This window comes from Ctenopharyngodon idella, chromosome 5, assembly GCF_019924925.1.
Source record: "Ctenopharyngodon idella isolate HZGC_01 chromosome 5, HZGC01, whole genome shotgun sequence".
Lineage (NCBI taxonomy): Eukaryota > Metazoa > Chordata > Actinopteri > Cypriniformes > Xenocyprididae > Ctenopharyngodon > Ctenopharyngodon idella.
Window position 1 is genome coordinate 42,231,205 of NC_067224.1, and position 20,169 is coordinate 42,251,373.

Consider the following 20,169-nt stretch of genomic DNA (forward strand, 5'->3'; position numbering starts at 1 on the left):
CTGTACAACTCTAGAATCTCTTAATAACATGTTCATTATTAGTCGAACGCTCCGTCGAATGTCTAGTGCTGCTGTACCTGGTCCGTCAGGGGTAAAGTACAGTTTATATCCAGCCGATCGTCTCCCTCCAGCTTCAGCAGAGAGTTTCCCAGCAGCTTCTGTACAGAGAAAGAAAGAGAGACAGAGATGGAAGATGAAAACACCACAGTCACACTGTTCACTGAGTAAAGGAGCTTTGAATGCTTGAGCCAAGCGCACGTATTCGAGACAGACTGAGAGCGTTCAGGATCAGCCAGTGTTTCCTACTGAAGTGTGTTTCAGACGTGAACAAAAGTAAATACTGTGAATTTATTTCATAAATATTGATGTATATCATCTCAAATGATGTGTCACGTCTCACTGCTTCTACAGTGCTGCACTTTAAAACATAAATGTCATTCCCACACGTCCTGACCAATGATTTCCCTGTTATCTTTTATAGAAATATCATTCTTTACTTCACACACCATCAACACATTATTCAACATGGTTTAAAATTTATTACAACAACATTAAATATTCAACATGTAGAGGTGCTGAATTTATTTTTATTACTTTTTTTAATGTTGAATTATGTATAGGTGGTGGGTTTATTATTATTATTTATTTATTTATTTTTTACAATTATTCAACATTGCTAAAATAAACAATCTACCTATACATCACTCAACATCATTCAAAATATAGTAATAAATATAAAAATAAACAAAATAATAATAATTTAAATAGTTTTTTTTCTTCATGTTACCATCTCTATAGAATAAATCCTGGATACAGATGTGAACAAAAGTACATAAATTCCTAATTTATTTCATAAATATTAATACATCATGTCTCAAATGTCGTGCACTGAATAAATGAGCACTTCAACTTGCAGTGTGAATGAATCCATTAAGAGATTCATTTAAAATGAACTGACTCATAAGAATCATTTGTTAGTGAATCAGACTGCACTGCTCGTGCTGCATGTGTGTTGATGTGAGAACGTCACAATGTCAAGACTGTTGTTGTTTCTCAAGAGCACCGTCTGCAAGCTCACAACTGCAGGAAACACTGGAGTCTGCGGATGATGTACAGCGACATTCATTCAGTTTCCTGAAGCGCAGAGATGAGAACGTGACCTGACGGTCTGATGATGCAAGCAACACGGCCACCAGACAGAGGGGCATGCTGGGAAACACACACGTGTGTGTGTGTGTGAGCTTCCCTCAAACATGTGATTACCTGAACCAGCGGCGAGAGAGTCTTCTGACGTTTAACACCGGCCTACAGCGTTCAGAACACAATCACACTCACAGCGTTAGACAATAGAAATAAATAAATAAAAATTAATGTCTGTCAATGTTAGATTTGATCGATCTTTTCTTGGTTTTCAGTTCATGTGTTTTTGTATTCACTGTCATTATTCTGCTCATAAATATTGCGGATGAGCAAAAAACTGACAGAACGTGACTGAAACAGATGAATATGATAGTGAACGCTGACAAAATAATCCTTAAGACAGACTTGTGACAGTATCCAGTGTTGTTCCTGCTGACTAAAATGATTAAAAATCATTTTCGTTAATTGAAATATAGCTTAAAAATAAAAAGCCATGAGAAACTAAAGCCTACAGGGTTTAAAGAAGGCAGAGCCCTTCGATGTCTCTGAAAACTGTGTCTGTCAAACAATTTCATGAGGTCAGACTGAAGCGAATACAGGAGTAATCATCATTCTGAAGGAAATATCCACTCACCGCATCCGCTTCGGTTTTCTCCCGGGATCCTCTGCTGCCGGCGACCACTGACTCCAGAACAGCCACCCAGCGCTGCTTATCCGGGAAACTGGGAGCCATGAAGTACAGAGACTGGCCCGGCCAACACGTGGTGTGAGGATGAGACTCCAGCTTCAGCACGTACGGGATATCTGACACACACACTCACTAGTCAGATAATATTTGAGGACATTTGGCCCTCACAAGTAGAAAACTTTTACTTAAAATCTTTAAAAAGAATTAAAAATGTTGCCTTGGTTTAAGTTGGCCACTAAATGAAATAAATGTAAAACGTTTGCAGGGCTCGGCAATAAGGACTGCCTGATGGCCCGGGGCCAGTGTGAACGACGCTCGGGACAGTAGACGGAACGGTCACTTGCCCGATCAGTGCCAGTGCTGTAGGGCGTGCGTTATATATCGTCTATGATATCGTAATTGTTGATTTAACGATCTGACATTATAGAGTATGTCCCTCGCCTTACAAAAACCAAACAAAAACATTGAGTGCACGCATGCACTACGTGACGTAGTCTAGTAGATTAGACTAGTGCGCATGCATATTTAGAGCGCACGATTTCACTGCGTGATTTAGTCTATTAAAATTTATTTAGAATGCCCCTAGAATTAATGTCTAAATGTATGTCTTTTATATTTATATAATTTAATATAGTTAACCAATATTACATGAAGAGTGCCATTTTATCCAAATATAAGCATGATCACAAAAGCGATAATGATTTTATACAGCGTACAGTTTAATAAACAAGCAGTTTACATTAAGTGACTTACATTTTAGACACCAAATCGCTTGTTTCGCTCTATTTCACCGATGAAAATAGTTCCAAACAAAGTCCATTTTTGCATCTCTGAGCAACACTTCTTGAATGAATCAGCCATTTGAATGAATCGGTTGAATCTCAATGACTCGCTGCCACCTACTGGCAGGTTTAATTTCATATTTAAAGTATCTTTTCATTTTATAAATAATTTCAAATAACAGTATTTAACGTTTTATATTTCCAACAATTCAAAACATTATTTATGCATCTGTAACTGCTCTTGACTGACTAATTTTAATAAAGTTTAATCTATAGTTATACATTAGATTACAATTTCTGTACCTGAAACAGGTTTATGCCTACAAAAAACATGAAAAGCACTGTTTATTTCATTTATGTTTATTCTGTTGTGTTTATTTGTGCTATTACTTGCAATTTTTTTATTTGTTCCTATTTTATTACTTACTCTTTACTTTGAGTTAAACTAGTAGCTTTTGGTGTCACCTTATAAAAAACAACGAAAACAATAACTTGGCTTATTTTATAGGCCTATTTTCTTTTCTTTTCTTTATTATTTTTTTTTATTGTGGGGCCAGCAGAAAAAATCCTTAGCGTTAAGCCCTGGTTTGTCAAATATGTCAGTATAAAGTCTGAGATCTCAGTGGTTTAGGGAGACAAATAAGTGGCAAAAAAAAAATATTATTATTAAGAAAAGATAAAATACAATTATTATATGAAATATTATATAGAAAAACTTTGCCTTGACAAATAATTGAAATAAGTAAAATAAATAATATATATAATTAAAAAAAAAAAAAATTACATAAAATTACAACAGAAACTCATTTCAAAATGAAAAATAAAAAGCTAATCTAAAATTAATTCTAAATTAAAATTAAATAAAAAAATACTATAATTGTATATAAATAACACTAAAAAAACCCATTAACAACATAATTTTGTTTCTTTTTCGTAAACTGAAAAAAAAAAAGAAAAGAAAAAAAAAAGCTAATATATATATATAAACTTTATAACCTAAACTTATTTTATTTCAGCTGGTTGACAAGAAGTAATAAAGTAAAACTAAAACTAAAACTGAAATAAAAAAATAAAAACTATATAGACATATTCAAAAAAATGACAATAACACACATCAAAGTCTAACGCTCAGGATGTTTCTAACCACATGCATGTGTAGTTATTTTCTCAGAGAGGCTCTGACCTGATTTAGCCGTGTTAATGAGTTCAGAGGCTCCGACGGCTCCATGTACCGTCACCTCACCGTCCGGCAAACACAACTCAAACTCCTCCTGCGGCTTCACTGAGTCTGAAACACACACACACACACACGTGTTCAGAACACACACCTAACCAGCCCGGGCCAGTGATCTGACGGAGAGAGCGTCTACCTTCTGACGGCTCGGACTCGTAGATCGATACTTTAGTCCCGTCGAGAACCACATACTTCCTCTCCCAGCCCTGCTGCCCCCTCTTACCATTCCTACAAAAACACACACAGACACTCAATGACTCTTCACACCATCTGCTGGATGTAATACACGCATTAGAAAAAGCTGGGCATTTTATCGTGCGACCCTAAGAGTATTTAATGTAATCCACCAAAAACACAAAACAAAACAAACAGGAAAAGCACTTTCTGAACCGCAGACGCACGGTGCTCGCAATGCCATGATCCTGGGTTCGATTCCCAGCGAGATTAAGTTTTAGTTATTTTAGTACTTCAACTTAAATTAAATAAAAATGAGAAAAGTTTTTTAATATTTTATTTTATTTCAGTTAATGTTATAATGTTTTCTATGGTTTTAGTTAACTATTATAACCCAGCTTTAACCATGAAACATGTGCAAACATCATAACTGAACATAACAGAAATTTTGAAGCTGTTATGTTTATTTTTGAAAATGTTTCTAATAAGTATCTAGTTAAGACAGTTTGGGGTGTGAGTGTGTGCAGTTCACGTTATAGAACAAAACGTATTTTACTCATAAATTGAAAACACCCATTATAAAACCCCATAGGAAAATCTCAAGGGAGCCACTGGCAAATTAGTCTTCCGGGTTCCAACGAGTCAAATTGACCCGTAACATGATACAAACACACACGATCATCAGGTCCATCATCATAACCCCACCTGGGCTGCTTCATCCAGCCCTCCAGACGCACGTGACCCGACGCCTCTTTGACCTGCAGGGCGGGTGAGCTGGCTTTATCTCGACACAGAGCCTCTGTGAAGTGTGAGGCGAACTCCGCAGGAAGACCGCAGGTCGCGGGCAGACACGGAGAACACTTGGGGTGGCAGAGAGTACGACACTCTGACGGAGAGACGAGATCAGAAGGTAAACAGAGAGATGAGTGATGGGAGCAGATGAGAAAGACAAATATACAAACTGACTCCTACTACTTAAAATCCAAGAATCATTAAAGGTACAAACACGTTCTAAGGGCCGTTCACTCTGAACACGATTTCAAATATTAACGCAAGGAAGTGGAATGAAAAAATACCAAGTCATCAGACATCTTTAACATGAGCACATTTTTAGGTGTTTTAGGTCAGCGACGTTCTGTGTGTGCGAGTGTGTTTGTTTTCTGTAAGTGTGTTTTCTCTCTGTGTTTTTTCTATGAGTGTGCAAGTGTGTGTGTTTGTGTCTGTTTTCTGAGAGTGTGTTTTCTGTGTGTGCATGTGTGTGTTTTCTGTGTGCGAGTGTGTTTTTTCTGTGTGCAGATGTGTGTGTTTTCTGTGAGTGTGTTTTTTCTTTGTGCAGGAGTGGTGTGCGTTTTCTGTGTGTGCAGGTGTGTGTTTTATGTGTTTTCTGTGTGTGCAAGTGTGTTTTCTGTGTAGGTCTGTGTGTTATCTGTGTGTGCAGGTGTGTGTGCTTTCTGTGTGCAGGTGTGTGTGTGTTTTCTGTGAGTGTGTTATTTCTGTGAATGTGTTTTTTCTGTGTGTGCAAGTGTGTTTTCTGTGTGTGCAGGTGTGTGTGTTTTCTGTGTGCAAGTGTGTTTTTTCTGTGTGTGCAAGTGTTTTTTTCTGTGTGTGCAGGTGTGTGTTTTCTGTGTGTGCAAGTGTTTTTCTGTGTGTGCAGGTGTGGTTTTCTGTGTAGGTCTGTGTGTGCAGGTGTGTGTGCTTTCTGTGTGCAGGTGTGTGTGTGTGTTTTCTGTAAGTGTGTTTTCTGTGTGTGCAAGTGTTGTTCTGTGTGTGCAGGTGTGTGTTTTCTGTGTGTGCAAGTGTGTGTTTTCTGTGTGTGCAAGTGTGTTTTCTGTGTGTGCAGGTGTGTGTGTTTTCTGTGTGCAAGTGTTTTTTTCTGTGTGCAGGTGTGTGTGTTTTCTGTGAGTGTGTTTTTTCTGTGTGCGAGTGTGTTTTCTATGTGTGCAAGTGTGTTTTTCTGTGCAGGTGTGTGTGTTATCTGTGTGTGCAGGTGTGTGTGTTTTCTGTGAGTGTGTATTTTCTGTGTGCGAGTGTGTTTTTCTGTGTATGTGTGTCTGTTTTCTGTGTGTGCAGGTGTGTTTTTTCTGTGTGTGTGTTTGTGTCTGTCTTTTGTGTGTGTGTGTGTGTTTGTGTCTGTCTTCTGCTTGTGTGTGTGTGTCTGTCTTCTACTTGTGTGTGTGTGTGTGTGTGTGTGTCTGTCTTCTGCTTGTGTGTGTGTGTCTGTCTTCTGCTTGTGTGTGTGTGTCTGTCTTCTGCTTGTGTGTGTGTGTGTGTGTCTGTCTTCTGCTTGTGTGTGTGTGTGTGTCTGTCTTCTGCTTGTGTGTGTGTGTGTGTGTGTGTGTGTCTGTCTTCTGCTTGTGTGTGTGTGTGTGTGTCTGTCTTCTGCTTGTGTGTGTGTGTGTGTGTCTGTCTTCTGCTTGTGTGTGTGTGTGTGTGTCTGTCTTCTGCTTGTGTGTGTGTGTGTTCATACCCAGGCACGTTGCAGCTTGTCGGCCGAAGTGAACAGTATCCAGACAGACAGCACATTTTGCCGCCCTCATGTTCAGCCCCACTGTGAAGCGATGAGGGATGTTGTGGTGCATTCGTTCCTTCACACGCCGGCCGTACTCTATACACACACACACACACACACACACACACACACAGAGAGTGAGACAGTTAGTATGTGTTAGTAATGTCCTCTTGAGTGTGAATGATGTCAGAAATCAACAGCAACGGCCTCATCGACCAGAACAAAACCATATGCAAGACCGTCTTTATCTGAGCAAAACAAGCCAAGAGAGACATCATCGAGAGTGAAGACGGTCACATGCAGGTCCGTGCGCTTCAGCCTCAAGAATAAAAGAAAGATGGAAAAGCAGAAATCTTGAGAGCAAAAAATACTGAGAGATTAAGTGTGTGTGAACTGCACAAATCAAACATGAGAAAGTGTTTGAAAATAAAACTCACACAACTAATGACTAATTTAAAAAAAAATACATATGTAGTTCAAACAGCAATTAAAACTATTTTAACATCTGCCTGTGCAAAACTCATGATGCTACAGTGCCAAGGTGTTGCTATGCAGTTGCTAGGGTGTTGCTATGCAGTTGCTAGGCTGTTCTGCGTTTTTTCATCATCAGATCTGACTCCCATCAACCCTAAACTACATGCATCCGAGCCGATCTCAGAGCGACAGCAAATGATGATGAGTGACAGAAACGGAGATGAAGACAGAAAGACACTTACTTTCGAACGTCACCCTCCTCTTCTCTGAAAGAGCAGAAGAGAAACAGCTCTCAGATTCGACGGAGCAGGACGCAGAAAGAAAGCAAGAGTGCAGGACAGAACAGAAACATGAAGAGAGACAGAACCAGCGAGAGAGAGAACTCGAAATAAAAACTACTGAAATATTCCTCATCTAGAGACGACTGTGATCCTGCGCTCACATACATACACACTTTAGTTGGGACCTGTTGAAACAGGAGTGATGAAGCTGTTTTTTTAAATGATTTGCACTGATGAATCATTCACGTTAAGACCAGACCGACAGAGAATACAATATCTGCAGCTGAAGACTTTATTCTACCAGTATTTTCAGAAACGACCAATCACATAACTGTATTTGGACTTATTTCAGGGTCACGTGACTGTACTGACCCTCCGGCGTGGAGCTCTCTTTGCGACGGGCCGAGGTGGACGGGTTCAGGAGGCTGCTGGGATTGGGCTGCCGCTCCGGAGACTTCACGATGGCTGACATGAGGATCTGCTGACGGGCCGACGCCGGCGTGGACGGAGCCACGTGCTCCTGCGCTTTAAAATGAGCCGCTGAGAGACACAGAGAGAAGATCGTCAGCAACATCAAACTACATGAACAACATCTGAAGGAAACAGCAGGAAATATGTAAGACAGATACTACACAGTGTGATAGCCAACATGAATCTCCACTATATTGTTTGTGATTGCGGCTGCTGGATAAACGCACACAACCTCTGTGTCGCAGTACAAATTCATTTGTGTTGCTGTTTAACAGAAAAACATTGTTGGAGTGAAAGAAAAGACATACTGAATGTCTCACCCTCTTCCCGTAAGGAGCGCAGCTCGATCCTCATCTTCTGCAGCGCCTCCTCCAGCTCCGAGCAGCGCGATCTCTCTTTCTCCAGCGCCGACTTCATGTCGCTGTACTGGAGAGGCATGGCGGGCTGAGACGACACGGCGGTGGCACCGTTAGCAGTGACGCCCACCTCCTCACGACGACGACCGAATATACCCTAAAACACACAGAGCACATGACACGCAACAGCTGACAATCATGTTCACATTATAACCGATAACCAGTATTATTAATCTTTATACAAGGGGGCTGCTGAATGCTTGATTCTGATTGGCTGACCAATGTTCTAAGATATGCAATTGTTTTGCAGTAAATGAACAGCTAAAGTAGGTTTTGACCGCATTACAGTTCCATATCACTTCGCCAAATGATTTCAATTATTTCAAAGGTCCATACAGCCTACAAAGAACACATGATTTCTGAAGGATCATGTGACACTGAAGACTGGAGTAATGATGCTGAAAATTCAGCTTCGATCACAAAAATAAATTACACTTTTCTATATATTCACATAGAAAACAGATGTTTTAAATTGGAATAATATTTCAAATTATTTCTGTTTTTACTGTATTTTTGATCAAATAAATGCAGCCTTGGTGAGCAGAAGAGACTTTCAAAAACATTAAAAAAAAAATTAAATAAATAAAAATTAATTATTCCGTAAAACAGAGAAATGGTTCATTCCAGACTAAATCAAACAAAGATTCACACACACACACACACACACACACACACTGAGAGTCTTAAACACACATCAGACTGTAATGAGATTTTATGAATGAGATGAACTCTGAGACACCCTGAGGAGACGCGCCGCTGTCATGAGCTCATTAACATCCTCCTCTCGTCGCTCACACTTCCTGTCTCTGTCTTTCTCATTTTCAAACTCCTTCTGTCTCTCATACCTTCTTCTTCTTGCTTGGTTGGTCCATCTTGGCCTGCAGGAAGTCGATGAGTTTGGTCTGCTGTGAGATGGTTCCCTCCATTTTCACTTTCTCGTGAGAGTAGACGGCCTGAGGAGAGATGAAGAACATGAAGACAAAGACCAGTTCTTATGTGACATTAATTAACCCTAATGACTGGACAGTGTCACAAAATAAAGATGTACATTATTTTCCCATCAGGATTGCTGGAAAAGGATTAATTTATAGAGAATATGTGCAGAAAGAGAAATTATTAGTAAGTGAGACATTTTAGAGCTCAGAATATACACAGAAATTTCTGTGACTTTACTTGGATTACTTTCTATTGACAAACTGTAAATTTCAATTAAAAAATTCCTTGATATTTTCAGGTTTTCCGTGACTGACTGTGAGTCCACTGATAATATTACAGCTCATCCTTCATGATCGAATCAAATATAATTATAATAATATAATTATGTCAATCTGTTCCACATTATTCATGCCACATATTCAGTTTCACGCAGAAATGTCACATTGTTAAAGTTCAAGTGCAAACATACTAAACAGTGTTTTTTGTGTGTGTGTGTGTGTATGTGTATGTGTGTGTGTGTTGACACCTGGATGTTCTCTAGCTGGTACTCGAGGTCGGTTCTCTCCGTCTTGAGCAGGTCGGTCTGGTCCAGCGCGTCCTGCAGCCCCTGCGTCAGTCTGAAGATATGAGTCTTCTGCAGGTCCATTTGCTGCTGCAGTTTCCCTTGCTGACACACACAAACATACAAACACACACATCCATCAGTCCAGAAAAGACCTGGTAGTAATGTGTGATTTAATGACTACATGAATCACTCACAACTTAATAGCGATGTCTTGTGCTAATATACATTTGATTTCAGCCATTTTCTCAGTTTTTGAGATGTATTTTACAGACATTGTGATCAAGGGTGTTTTTTTGCAGTGATTTAGATCAGCAGATGGTCCTTCACTGTGGTCTGGAACACAGAGTTTATACTGCAAATCTCAAATATCTGTCTGTTCACCTGATACAGATGTTAACAGCAAGTGTAAACTGAGACATAACAGACTTAAAGTATAACCAGGTGTAAAATGCAATAATAATTCAGTAAACAAATATTTTTTGCATATATACTGCACATAAAATATAAATAAATTATATATTTTTTCTTGCTTTATCTTAATTGTTTTATTATATAATATACAATATAATATTATATTATAGTGTCTGTAATTATAATTTGAGAATATATAGATTATTTATTGCATATATACTACATATATTTTATAGGTTTTTAATATAATTTAGAATTTTTAATGATTTTACTTAATTTTGCATATATATTATATTATATCATAGGGTCTGTAAAATAATTTGAGAACATAAGTATTATTTTTGCATATATACTGCATATGTTATATGTTTTTAATATTAATATATAACTTTAAAATATTTTTGTATATTATTTTGAATATATATATATATATATATATATATATATATATATATACACACACACACACACTGAATATACTAAATAAATGTGTGTTTGAAATATATTATATATAATATACAATAATATTATAGTGTATGCAATTATAAATTGAGGACATGTAAATTATTGCATATTTATTGCATATATATTATATATGGTTTTAATATGATTTTTAATTTAATGATTATATTGATTATATATATTATAATACAATATTTGATATTATATTATAGGGTCTGTAAAATTATAATTTGAGAACATGTATTATTTTTGCATATATATTACATGCATACATGTTTTTAAAATAACTTAATTATTTTGCATATATTTTATCATATTATGAAATACAATATTTTATATTGTAAATAAATATTTTTGTATATTATTTTGCATATACTGCATATATATATATATATATATATATGTATGTGTGTGTGTGTGTGTGTGTGTGCGCGTGTTTGAAATATTATATATAATGTATAATATTATATAATAGTGTCTGTAATTATAAATTGAGGACACGTATATTATTTCTTGCATATATACTACACATATATATGTTTTAAATCTTATTTTATTTTATTATATTATAATATACAATATATTATATTGTTATAATTTGAGAACAATTCAAGTCTATGGCCGGTCTCCATATACAGCAGATACACAAGTGTGTGTTGTTCACCTCTTCCATGAGTCTTTGTTTGAGTTCTCTCTCCGTCTCAAGTTTCTGCTGGAGGCTCCTTGCATTCATCTCTAACATGGCATGTTTCTTCTCCAGGTCATTGAGCTGAAAACAACACCACAACACAATAAACAACACATAACAACAGCACAACCTATCAACGCGTCAAACAGAAGTGCTGATCTGAGGGAACAGAAGGGTTTTGTTATTCACTGTGTTCAGCTAATGCGCAGTGACGTGTTCATGTGCACCTCAGTGTTTAATTAATCTCCATCAGCTGTGGCGGCTAATCGTGGCTTGTTAAACTCCATATTGGCATGAATATTAATAATCGCAGACGGAGGGCCGGAGCAAACCGTGATAAAACATTGTGGGTGTGTTTGTGTAACTCACAGTATCAGACAGACTTTCTGCTTTCAGTCTCTGCTCTTTCAGGGCCTGCTGCAAAGCCACGATCTCGGCCTTGTGTTCCCGTACGGCCAGTTCAACCGCCTGCCGAGACTCTGTACTGCGCTGGTCCGCTCGCAACCTGGAGGAACACAGACACGTCAAACCACGCTGCCTACTGAGAAAACTTTAGTCTGTGTCGAGTTTAAGCCTGTCTACAGCATGATGACACTTCAAGGGGGTTTGTGATAAGGGATCGGTAAGGGTCCTCCCGGTAAAAATCACGTTCCATGGGGTAAAATCTGCATTTTTTTGGCAGGGTGCCCCTGGTAAAATTAGCATTCCAGGGGTTAAATATCACGTTACTGGGGTCGCTTCAACCCGCGGACATGAAAAGCAACCCACAGCAACACTGTTGAAGTAGCCCAATTCGGTGGGAAAACCGCGGACTTGGCAACACTGTTTGTGATACAAGTTGTATTGAAAATATCCTGCACGTGTGTAACCATGTGCTTGCGTCACCTGTTCTGCTTCTCGTTGTCCAGCAGTCTCTGCATGTCTCGGGTCCTGCGCTCCGCCTGGTTCTTCTCGTCCTCCAGGGTGGATCTCCAGTTTTCCCACTGTCTTTCCTTCTCCAGGAGCTCATCGTTCAGACTCTCCAGCTCCACCACCTGCTCCTCCAGCATGCTGCACGTGGTCTTCAGGGTCTCGATGTTCTGCAAACACACACACACTGCGTCCTATAATACAGCTCATTCTGTAGATGGAGGAGCTTCAGGGGTTTTACAATCTTTACAAATTGTACAAACATGCCTAAATATATACATCCAAATGCAATACCAACTAAAAGTAATAATACCTGAAAAAAAGAGTTCTCAGCAAACAGTGTTTTCAGCAACAAGTTTTCTCAATCCCGTTTAAAAAAAAAAAAAAAGGGCCTATGCTGCCATCTAGTGGTTATACCATGTATGACATTTGATTTTTTTATTCAACCAGATATTTTAAAAGAAAATAACTTTGAAATCAATTACTTGATTATCCAGACATCATTTTTTAGAAAAATCATGAGTATCAAATATGATCATCAGTCTTTGAGGAAGGTTTATTTGTTCATCTCTCAATCATCATTGTATTGCATTATATGTTTTAAAACTAAAGAGCTTTATTTTCCTTATTTTATGCAACATAATTTTTTTACTTTTAGATTTTAGATACACAAGAGTACAAGTGTGTGCGATGGAAACGGAGATGAACTAAAACGGACCACAAAGAGGTGTGACTCCACTTTCATGGAATCGTGAATGCAAAGATAACCAGATTCACTTCACTTTTTGCTCCACATATCGAGGATTGAGTTAATTTGAAGTAGTTTGCGTGTGCAGATGATGCACCTGTTTCTGGTTGTTGAGGTGCATCTCTCTGTCGGCCACCTCTCTGCGCAGACGGTCCACGTCCTGACTGAGCTGCTGTTGTTCCTCGTTCTCCACCGTCAGCTCGTCCAGCTGTTTGGACAGGTAGAAGTTCTGCCGGTTCAGCTCTGCGTTCTCCTGGGTCAGCTGGGTCAACTGCTCCTCCAGGTCTGTGATCACCTGCGACAGAGAGACTCATTCACATCATCATCCTCACTGACAACCTAATCAATATGTATGATTATGCTGGTCATCCATCACACACATAATTCCATTCATTAGAGTCAATCTACCATAATCACTCTCTATTCGGACACTGCTGGAATATTATATATACATTTTTGGGTATATATAATATTTTGGCCAAGAGAAGAAGATACCGACTGTTTCGATCTCTTCTTTCTTCGGCTGTTTTAATCAATAATTTCTCTCTACCCAATCCCTGAGGATCCTCAAGCCAAACGGAGAGCTTGAAATCACGCAAGCGAGCACAACGTGCCTCTGCTGCACTTCTTTCCATCTCAACTACAACCGCAGAGAACCATAGCCCACAGAGCACAGGGGATTGTGGGAAATCTTAGCACAGAAAACACACACTTACCGAACAGCTGTCCCTCAGCGCGTCAAACTTGCGTTGAATCTCATCTCTGTGGGCCTGAAGGAGAAGGACACACACATGATCAGTGAGAGCACTGTGGTGTACGTCTGTGTGTGTGTCGTACAGAGACGCAGTATTCTCATATTCTACATGTTTAACACTGAAGTCACATTAATAAATCACAGTCCAGGTTTCCAAAAAAAATCCTTTCATGACCATTTTACACCCTTTTTGACCTTTAAAATGTAACAGTTTTTGGTTCTTCATTGCTATGAGCCAGTGAAATATATCTATTGTAGTATAAATATAAATGTATAGTTATTTTAAAAATATTTATTTTCATTTTGAAGGTGCTTTATTTTTTACAGAAATATATATTAAAAAAAAAAAAGTATATGTATTATACAGTATATGTTTTATTTTAAAAATATTTTTTATTTTAAAGGTGCTGGAAAGTGCTTTTAAATAAAATATATATATATATATATATATATATATATATATATATATATATATATATATATATATATATATATATATATATATATATATATATAAATTAGTTTTTATTTTTATATTTTCTGTTTTCATTTTAGCTAATTGTGTTTTAGTAAATTTTAGTTTAATTAATTCTGTTGTTAAGAACAGTTTTTATCAATTAAGGACTATTTCCAAACTTAAATCGTTTTAGTCATTCCAAGACTTGGAGAAGGTTATTCATGCTTTTATTACTTCACGCTTAGATTACTGTAACTCATTGTATCTGGGTCTTCCTCAGTCATCGCTTGCACGCCTCCAGATGGATGTTGACTGGGACAAAGAAATATGATCATGTCACCCCAATTTTAGCTTCGCTTCATTGGCTTCCGATCCATTTTAGAATCCAGTTTAAAATTCTGTTGTTTGTTTTTAAAGCTATTAATGATCAAGCCCCATTTTATCTTAAAGATCTTCTTACACCTCTGTCATCCTCCAGACTTTTAAGATCTTCAGTCAGGGCTCTATTATATATTCCACGCTCCCGTCTAAAAACTAAGGGAGATAGAGCTTTTTCTGTTGCCGCCCCCCGTCTATGGAATCAATTGCCTTTGGACATCCGCCTTGCACCTTCGATTACCATTTTTAAATCAAAATTGAAAACATATCTCTACTCCCTGGCTTTTTAATATTTACTTATTACTATTCTTCTGTTTATTGACTGTTTTGTTTGGTTTTACTCTGTTTTATTTTATTTTATGTTTCCTTACTCTGTTCAGCACTTTGGATAGCTCTGCTATGTTTAAATGTGCTTTATAAATAAAATTTACTTACTTACTTTATATAAACCTTAATATTATTTTCTTTGTGTTTAAAAATTCTTATGCTTGATCATTGTGCCCCAAATAAACTTTAAAGATTATCTTTCACTGTATTATGTTTGATTGTATACTGTGTTTGCATACCATTTGCCAATTCGCCAGAAAAAAACCCGCGCTTACCATCTCAGAAGCACTAGCTATGGCCGTATCAATTTCAAGTCTTATGTTTGTCATGATGACATCTAAAGTCCCCGCCAAAGGAAGTAGTCCCTTTTAGCAACTTGTTAAAAAACCGCCGTTTTTAAGACACAATAAAGGTTTAAAAGTGGGTTATAACTGGTGTGTTTTATGTCATAGATCAAAACGTGAAAATTTGTAGAGGCTTTGTTAACCACAGACCTTATTTCAGGCGATTTAGCAAAAACCCATTCAAAAAACCCATTGACTTCAGGGCGATGGAACTGGAAGTCCTAAAATGCTCGCTTCCGGGTTTTGCATACAAAAACACGTCATCCCTGAGGTACTCTATTGTCATGCAGAGTTTAGATCCAACCCTAATTAAACACACCTGAAGCTAATCAAGGTCTTCAGGATTACTAAAGTTACAGGCAGGTGAGTGTTTTTTTCAGGGTTGGAGATAAACCCTCCAGGATCAACGTTCCCCACCCCTGCTTTAAACTCTCAGGGGTACTTCAATTAAATATTTAAGCGTCAGTGAATCCCTGTGATCTGCACGTGTCTCACTCTCAGTGCAGTGATCTCCTCCTCGGCCTCGGCCGTCGTCTCCTCCAGTTCAGTCTTGGCCTGCTGTAACTGGCTCTCCAGCGCGTGTCGCGCGGCCTGCAGGCTGCTGATCTGAGATTCTCTCTCCTGTAGTGACAGCGTAAGCTCCGTCACCTGACGCTTGATCTCCAGCTTCTGCTCCTCATGCTCTAGACCCATCTGAAACACACACACCATGCGGTCAAAACATAACCGTCAGTTTCAACACACTACTAACTCAACCAGGCCCCGCCCCTTTATTCTGCGTATGAATTATTTAAATGAGGAATACTGTGAAGAAAACTCAAGACTACAATGGAGGCGTTTCAGGGAGTTCAGAAACACTGACACTGATATAGAGAAGAACTTTTTCATGCTCTAAACAGCAACATTACACGCTAAAGAAAGATGAGCATGTAATAAAGCATTATGGGCCCTCTTTAAGTGTCTTTTAAACTATCCTCACTTTTCTGGTATAAATTTTGGTCAGTGATATCCTCTCACCTCTCTCAGTCTGGTCTCCAGCTCCAAAATGCGGCTCTTCCTGCTCTGTTCCTGTTGGCTCATCTTCTCCAGATGTTCCTCTAGTTTGGCGTTCTGAGCTTCTAGTTTTCCCGCCTGAGACTCCAGGTAAAACTTCTGCTGCCGCAGCTCTGAGATCATCTCCTCCTGAGCTTTCCTGAGGAAAACACCAGCACACACTGTGACTTACAGACGGATCTCTGCACACAGACATGATGTTTGAGTGTTTGATGTGTTGATTTCCAGTAAAAGGGGGGAAATAGATTTCTCCTTCAATAAACTCATTTCAGAAACATCCTGAGAATCATTGCTGCTTCTCCTGGGTGGCGTTTCTCAAAACTACTCAATTGTTTTTGTTTGGCTAAATTGCAAAACCTCAAATATTGCTATTCCTTCGTCACCCATTAAATCTAAAGCACTTGATTTAAGCCTTGTTCAGACTTCTACAACTGGTTTAACCAGAGAGACTTCTAGAAAAAGTAGACACAAGTGTTGTTCACTCTGCTGCGCATAATAGCAACAATTTAATGAAAAAAAGAGACAATATATTGACTAACGTTCTGTTTTCTATCATGCGCCGTGCACGTTTGTGATGATGTAAGATGAACGCAAATGTACCAGGGTTTGATAGAATTAAGTAAGTCGCACTCAGACCACAGCAAACGTGCACAGTGTGAAAGTTTTAGTTAATGATAATAACCCTGCACAGCACACAGCAGTCTGGAAACCCAAGCTGGTCTGAACTGGGCCAGTTTCATCATGTTTGGGGCTCTTACATGTTTTTCTGTGTGTAAATGCTGCTGTTGGCCGCCAGTTTATTGGCCTCGGAGAGCTCAGCGATCCGCTGCTCCAGACTCTTCATCTTATTGTCCATGGCGTTGATGGTCTGTAGAGAGAAACGCACAAAATCCAGCATCAGGACACATATGTTAGTTGAAGCGACAGCAGGAGAGTTTGAGAAACCAGTTTAGAAACATCATTTGTTGCCGCTAGTGTTGTAAATCACACACTTGACTTAATAACAGGACATCAAAGCCCATAAAATGAGTTAATTAAAACTCAGAAATTAAATTTGTAAAAAAAAAAAAATTTGGCTGCCAGTGATAAACTCTTAATAAAGCAGACTTTTATTTGTTAGATAGTGTTACTGAAGTATGTAAATGTTGAAAATGCATCACAACCCTGTGGTTTCACACAGTGAGCATGTGACTCTGAGATCAGCTGTAAGACACACGACGGTAATCTAGTTAGTTAACTGGATCAAGGGCTAAAAGGCTTGAAAATGAAGAGAATCTCACCCCAAAATCAAATGATAAAAATTATAAATTATATTTTTTACTATCATAAATGAGGCTCTTATATAATATAATTTTTATATATATATATATATATATATATGTGTGTGTGTGTGTGTGTGTGTGTAATTTACAATTTATTATATAATATATAATTTTTAATGTTTGCAATCAACATGCAAACTCATTAGTGAACACATCCATTTATTACCCATAAAGCTTTTTAGGCCTGTCATGATCGTTGATTAATCGTCTGGTCGTGGTTCTAATCGCAATTATTTGAGATAACTGCAAAAATTGTTCACTTTAAATTCAAATCAAATTTTCCATCCAAATAAGAGAAATTTAAGCGCTTGGAATGCCATCTAATGCATTTATTATAATTTTTATTATTATTTTTTATATGATTTCAATTAAAAATAAATCATGTGTCATCTTACACTGTAAGTAACATGAACAAAACAGAATTAAATTGTTAATCCCAATTATTCATATGACAACTAATCGTCAGCACACATTTCATGATCGTGATAGGCTTCAGTCTTAAACTGGACTCTAGTAGCTCAAAATCCTTAAAGTCAGATGATCAGATTCTGCCGGATGAACTAGTCGGTGTGTCTCTACAGCAAACACAACTAAACTCTGAGAAACACGAGCTTCAGATGAACGTGAGATGAAGACGAGACACTCACTGCTTTCTGCTCACTGATGAGTTTGCATTTCTCACGCGCCTCTTCCTCGTGTTGAGCTCGTTTCTGCTCCAGACTCTCTTTATCAGCCAGATCCGCCTTCATCTGAGCCTCCAGAACCTGCACAGATTTCAGGAAACACTTGAGGATCAACAGATCAGCATGTACATTCAGATATGAATATGATTTGGAGTTCTGATAGTGTGTGTGTGTGAAGGTTATGCATTAGATTGTTTTTGGAATGATAAAAAGAGAAGAAATGGATTTGAAACTGATTTGGCAATGACATCTATTGTGAAAATCTTTACTGAATGATGTTTCTGATGTTCAAACTCTGGTACAGATCAGTCTCATTCACTCATGAACATCAAACAGACATTTTATACTTGGAAAAACTCATCTGTCCTCTAAATTTGTGATGGTAATGACAGCTGTAATGGACACAGTGATTCTTTGTTATAAATTATGACACATTGTACACAAACACGATTTGACAAAAAGTGGACATCACTTTGATTTAAAGACTATTTAACAGAATAAAGTTAAACTCTTAAAAAAGGAAAAGGTCATTAAAGAACAAACATTTTGATTAAAGATATTATAATCTATAAACTACCTTTTAAAAGTTTGATAAAAACACAATGTTAGCTGCAACATCGGTTAAGTCATTTTTATGTTGTTTTGATTTTTTATAGTAATAAAAATCTTGTAGTTCAGTTAGAAAACAGACATTACAAATAAAAAATGCATCTAATCAATGCAGCTTGAGCCGAATGAGATAAACAGCAAGAGTCAGATTTCATTTATCACGAGAGTGAGGAGCTGACTGACAAGACGATGGCAGAAGATTTGGTTTCAAAGCAAAATGTAAAAGCGCCTACCCATTATTCAAGCATTTGCCACCCCGAATTGGCGCTAATTTGAAAGCATGGCCATTCATAATGGTGCGTGTCTATTGGCAAGGAGCGTTTTCAGTTCATTTAAATTAATTGAAAATGCTTGCTCTTCTCCACACCGTTATGAATGCCTGTGCAGCTGTGCGCATTTTACTTTCACTTTTGAATTAGAGATTTAAAATTACCGGTGTTGTCACACATCGATTGACCGGTGGGAAAACTTCCTCACCGTCACAACCCTAGTTGGTAAGATTATTTAATGTTTTTGAAAGAAGTGTAATTTATTCCTGTGGTCAAAACTGAATTTTCAGCATCTTTAGTGTCACATGATCCTTCAGAAATCATTCTAATATACTGATTTGCTGCTCAAGAAACATTTATGATTATTATCAATGTTGAAAACGTCATATTTTTGTGGAAATTGTCATACATTTTATTTTTCAGGATTCTTTGATGAATAGAAAGTTAAAAAGAACCGCATTTATTTGAAACAGAATCTTTTGTAACATTAGAAATGTCACTTTTTAGGTAATTTAATGCATCCTTGCTGAATATAAGTATTATTTTCTTTTTTGTTTTTAATCTTTAAACAGTAATGTATTTGAAAAGCTCCCTTAAACAAAATAATCCCTCAAAAATTTCTGTTAAGCATGAAATAGTGTAATAATGTTTAACTTTAAAAATTAGCTACTTAAGTTTACTATAAATAATCTTTAAAAAAAATATCTTATTCACCCAAAAAAGTCACAATCGATAGTCACTGACAGCAAAAAAAAAAAAAAAAAAAGAGAAATGTAGTCGTGTTCCTCTTTCATTACAGACTGACACTCGCATTATTCTGAATGTCAGAATCATCTCCAGTCATCAGCTTTATTTCTATAGCGCTTCGTACAATACAGACCGTTTCAAAGCAGCTTCACGGTAATAAACAGGAAAATAACAGAATCAAACTTCATCACATATGAGACTAATTCAAATTCTGCTGTAAAGCAGCTCTATAGAAGACAACAGACTTATTATTCAGATCAATTCAGTTCAGTAACTGTGTAAAGTTCATGAAATAAGAAATGAGTCATAAGCAGCTCTACAGAAGATAATCGTGTCGT

At 37.5% G+C, this 20,169-nt stretch overlaps 1 protein-coding gene across 3 annotated transcripts in view; it reads right to left on the minus strand.

Annotated features, from left to right (window-relative positions):
* The window catches only part of LOC127513163 (citron rho-interacting kinase-like), an 80,997-nt gene that overhangs the window by 12,850 nt on the left and 47,978 nt on the right, over positions 1–20,169 (minus strand). The window contains exons 20-40 of one of the 3 annotated variants that reach the window (XM_051894753.1): positions 18,171–18,287; positions 16,960–17,069; positions 16,166–16,340; positions 15,644–15,841; positions 13,605–13,658; positions 12,986–13,183; positions 12,117–12,310; positions 11,601–11,736; positions 11,208–11,312; positions 9,632–9,772; positions 9,015–9,122; positions 8,074–8,266; positions 7,655–7,822; positions 7,244–7,267; positions 6,486–6,623; positions 4,724–4,904; positions 3,981–4,072; positions 3,794–3,898; positions 1,775–1,944; positions 1,264–1,305; positions 78–158 (exon numbers count right to left, since the gene is read on the minus strand). In XM_051894753.1, coding sequence (XP_051750713.1) covers positions 78–158; positions 1,264–1,305; positions 1,775–1,944; positions 3,794–3,898; positions 3,981–4,072; positions 4,724–4,904; positions 6,486–6,623; positions 7,244–7,267; positions 7,655–7,822; positions 8,074–8,266; positions 9,015–9,122; positions 9,632–9,772; positions 11,208–11,312; positions 11,601–11,736; positions 12,117–12,310; positions 12,986–13,183; positions 13,605–13,658; positions 15,644–15,841; positions 16,166–16,340; positions 16,960–17,069; positions 18,171–18,287 — 2,730 coding nt within the window. The remainder of the gene's footprint in view (positions 1–77; positions 159–1,263; positions 1,306–1,774; positions 1,945–3,793; positions 3,899–3,980; positions 4,073–4,723; positions 4,905–6,485; positions 6,624–7,243; positions 7,268–7,654; positions 7,823–8,073; positions 8,267–9,014; positions 9,123–9,631; positions 9,773–11,207; positions 11,313–11,600; positions 11,737–12,116; positions 12,311–12,985; positions 13,184–13,604; positions 13,659–15,643; positions 15,842–16,165; positions 16,341–16,959; positions 17,070–18,170; positions 18,288–20,169) is intronic. The other 2 variants (XM_051894754.1, XM_051894755.1) reach the window with 2 other exon arrangements.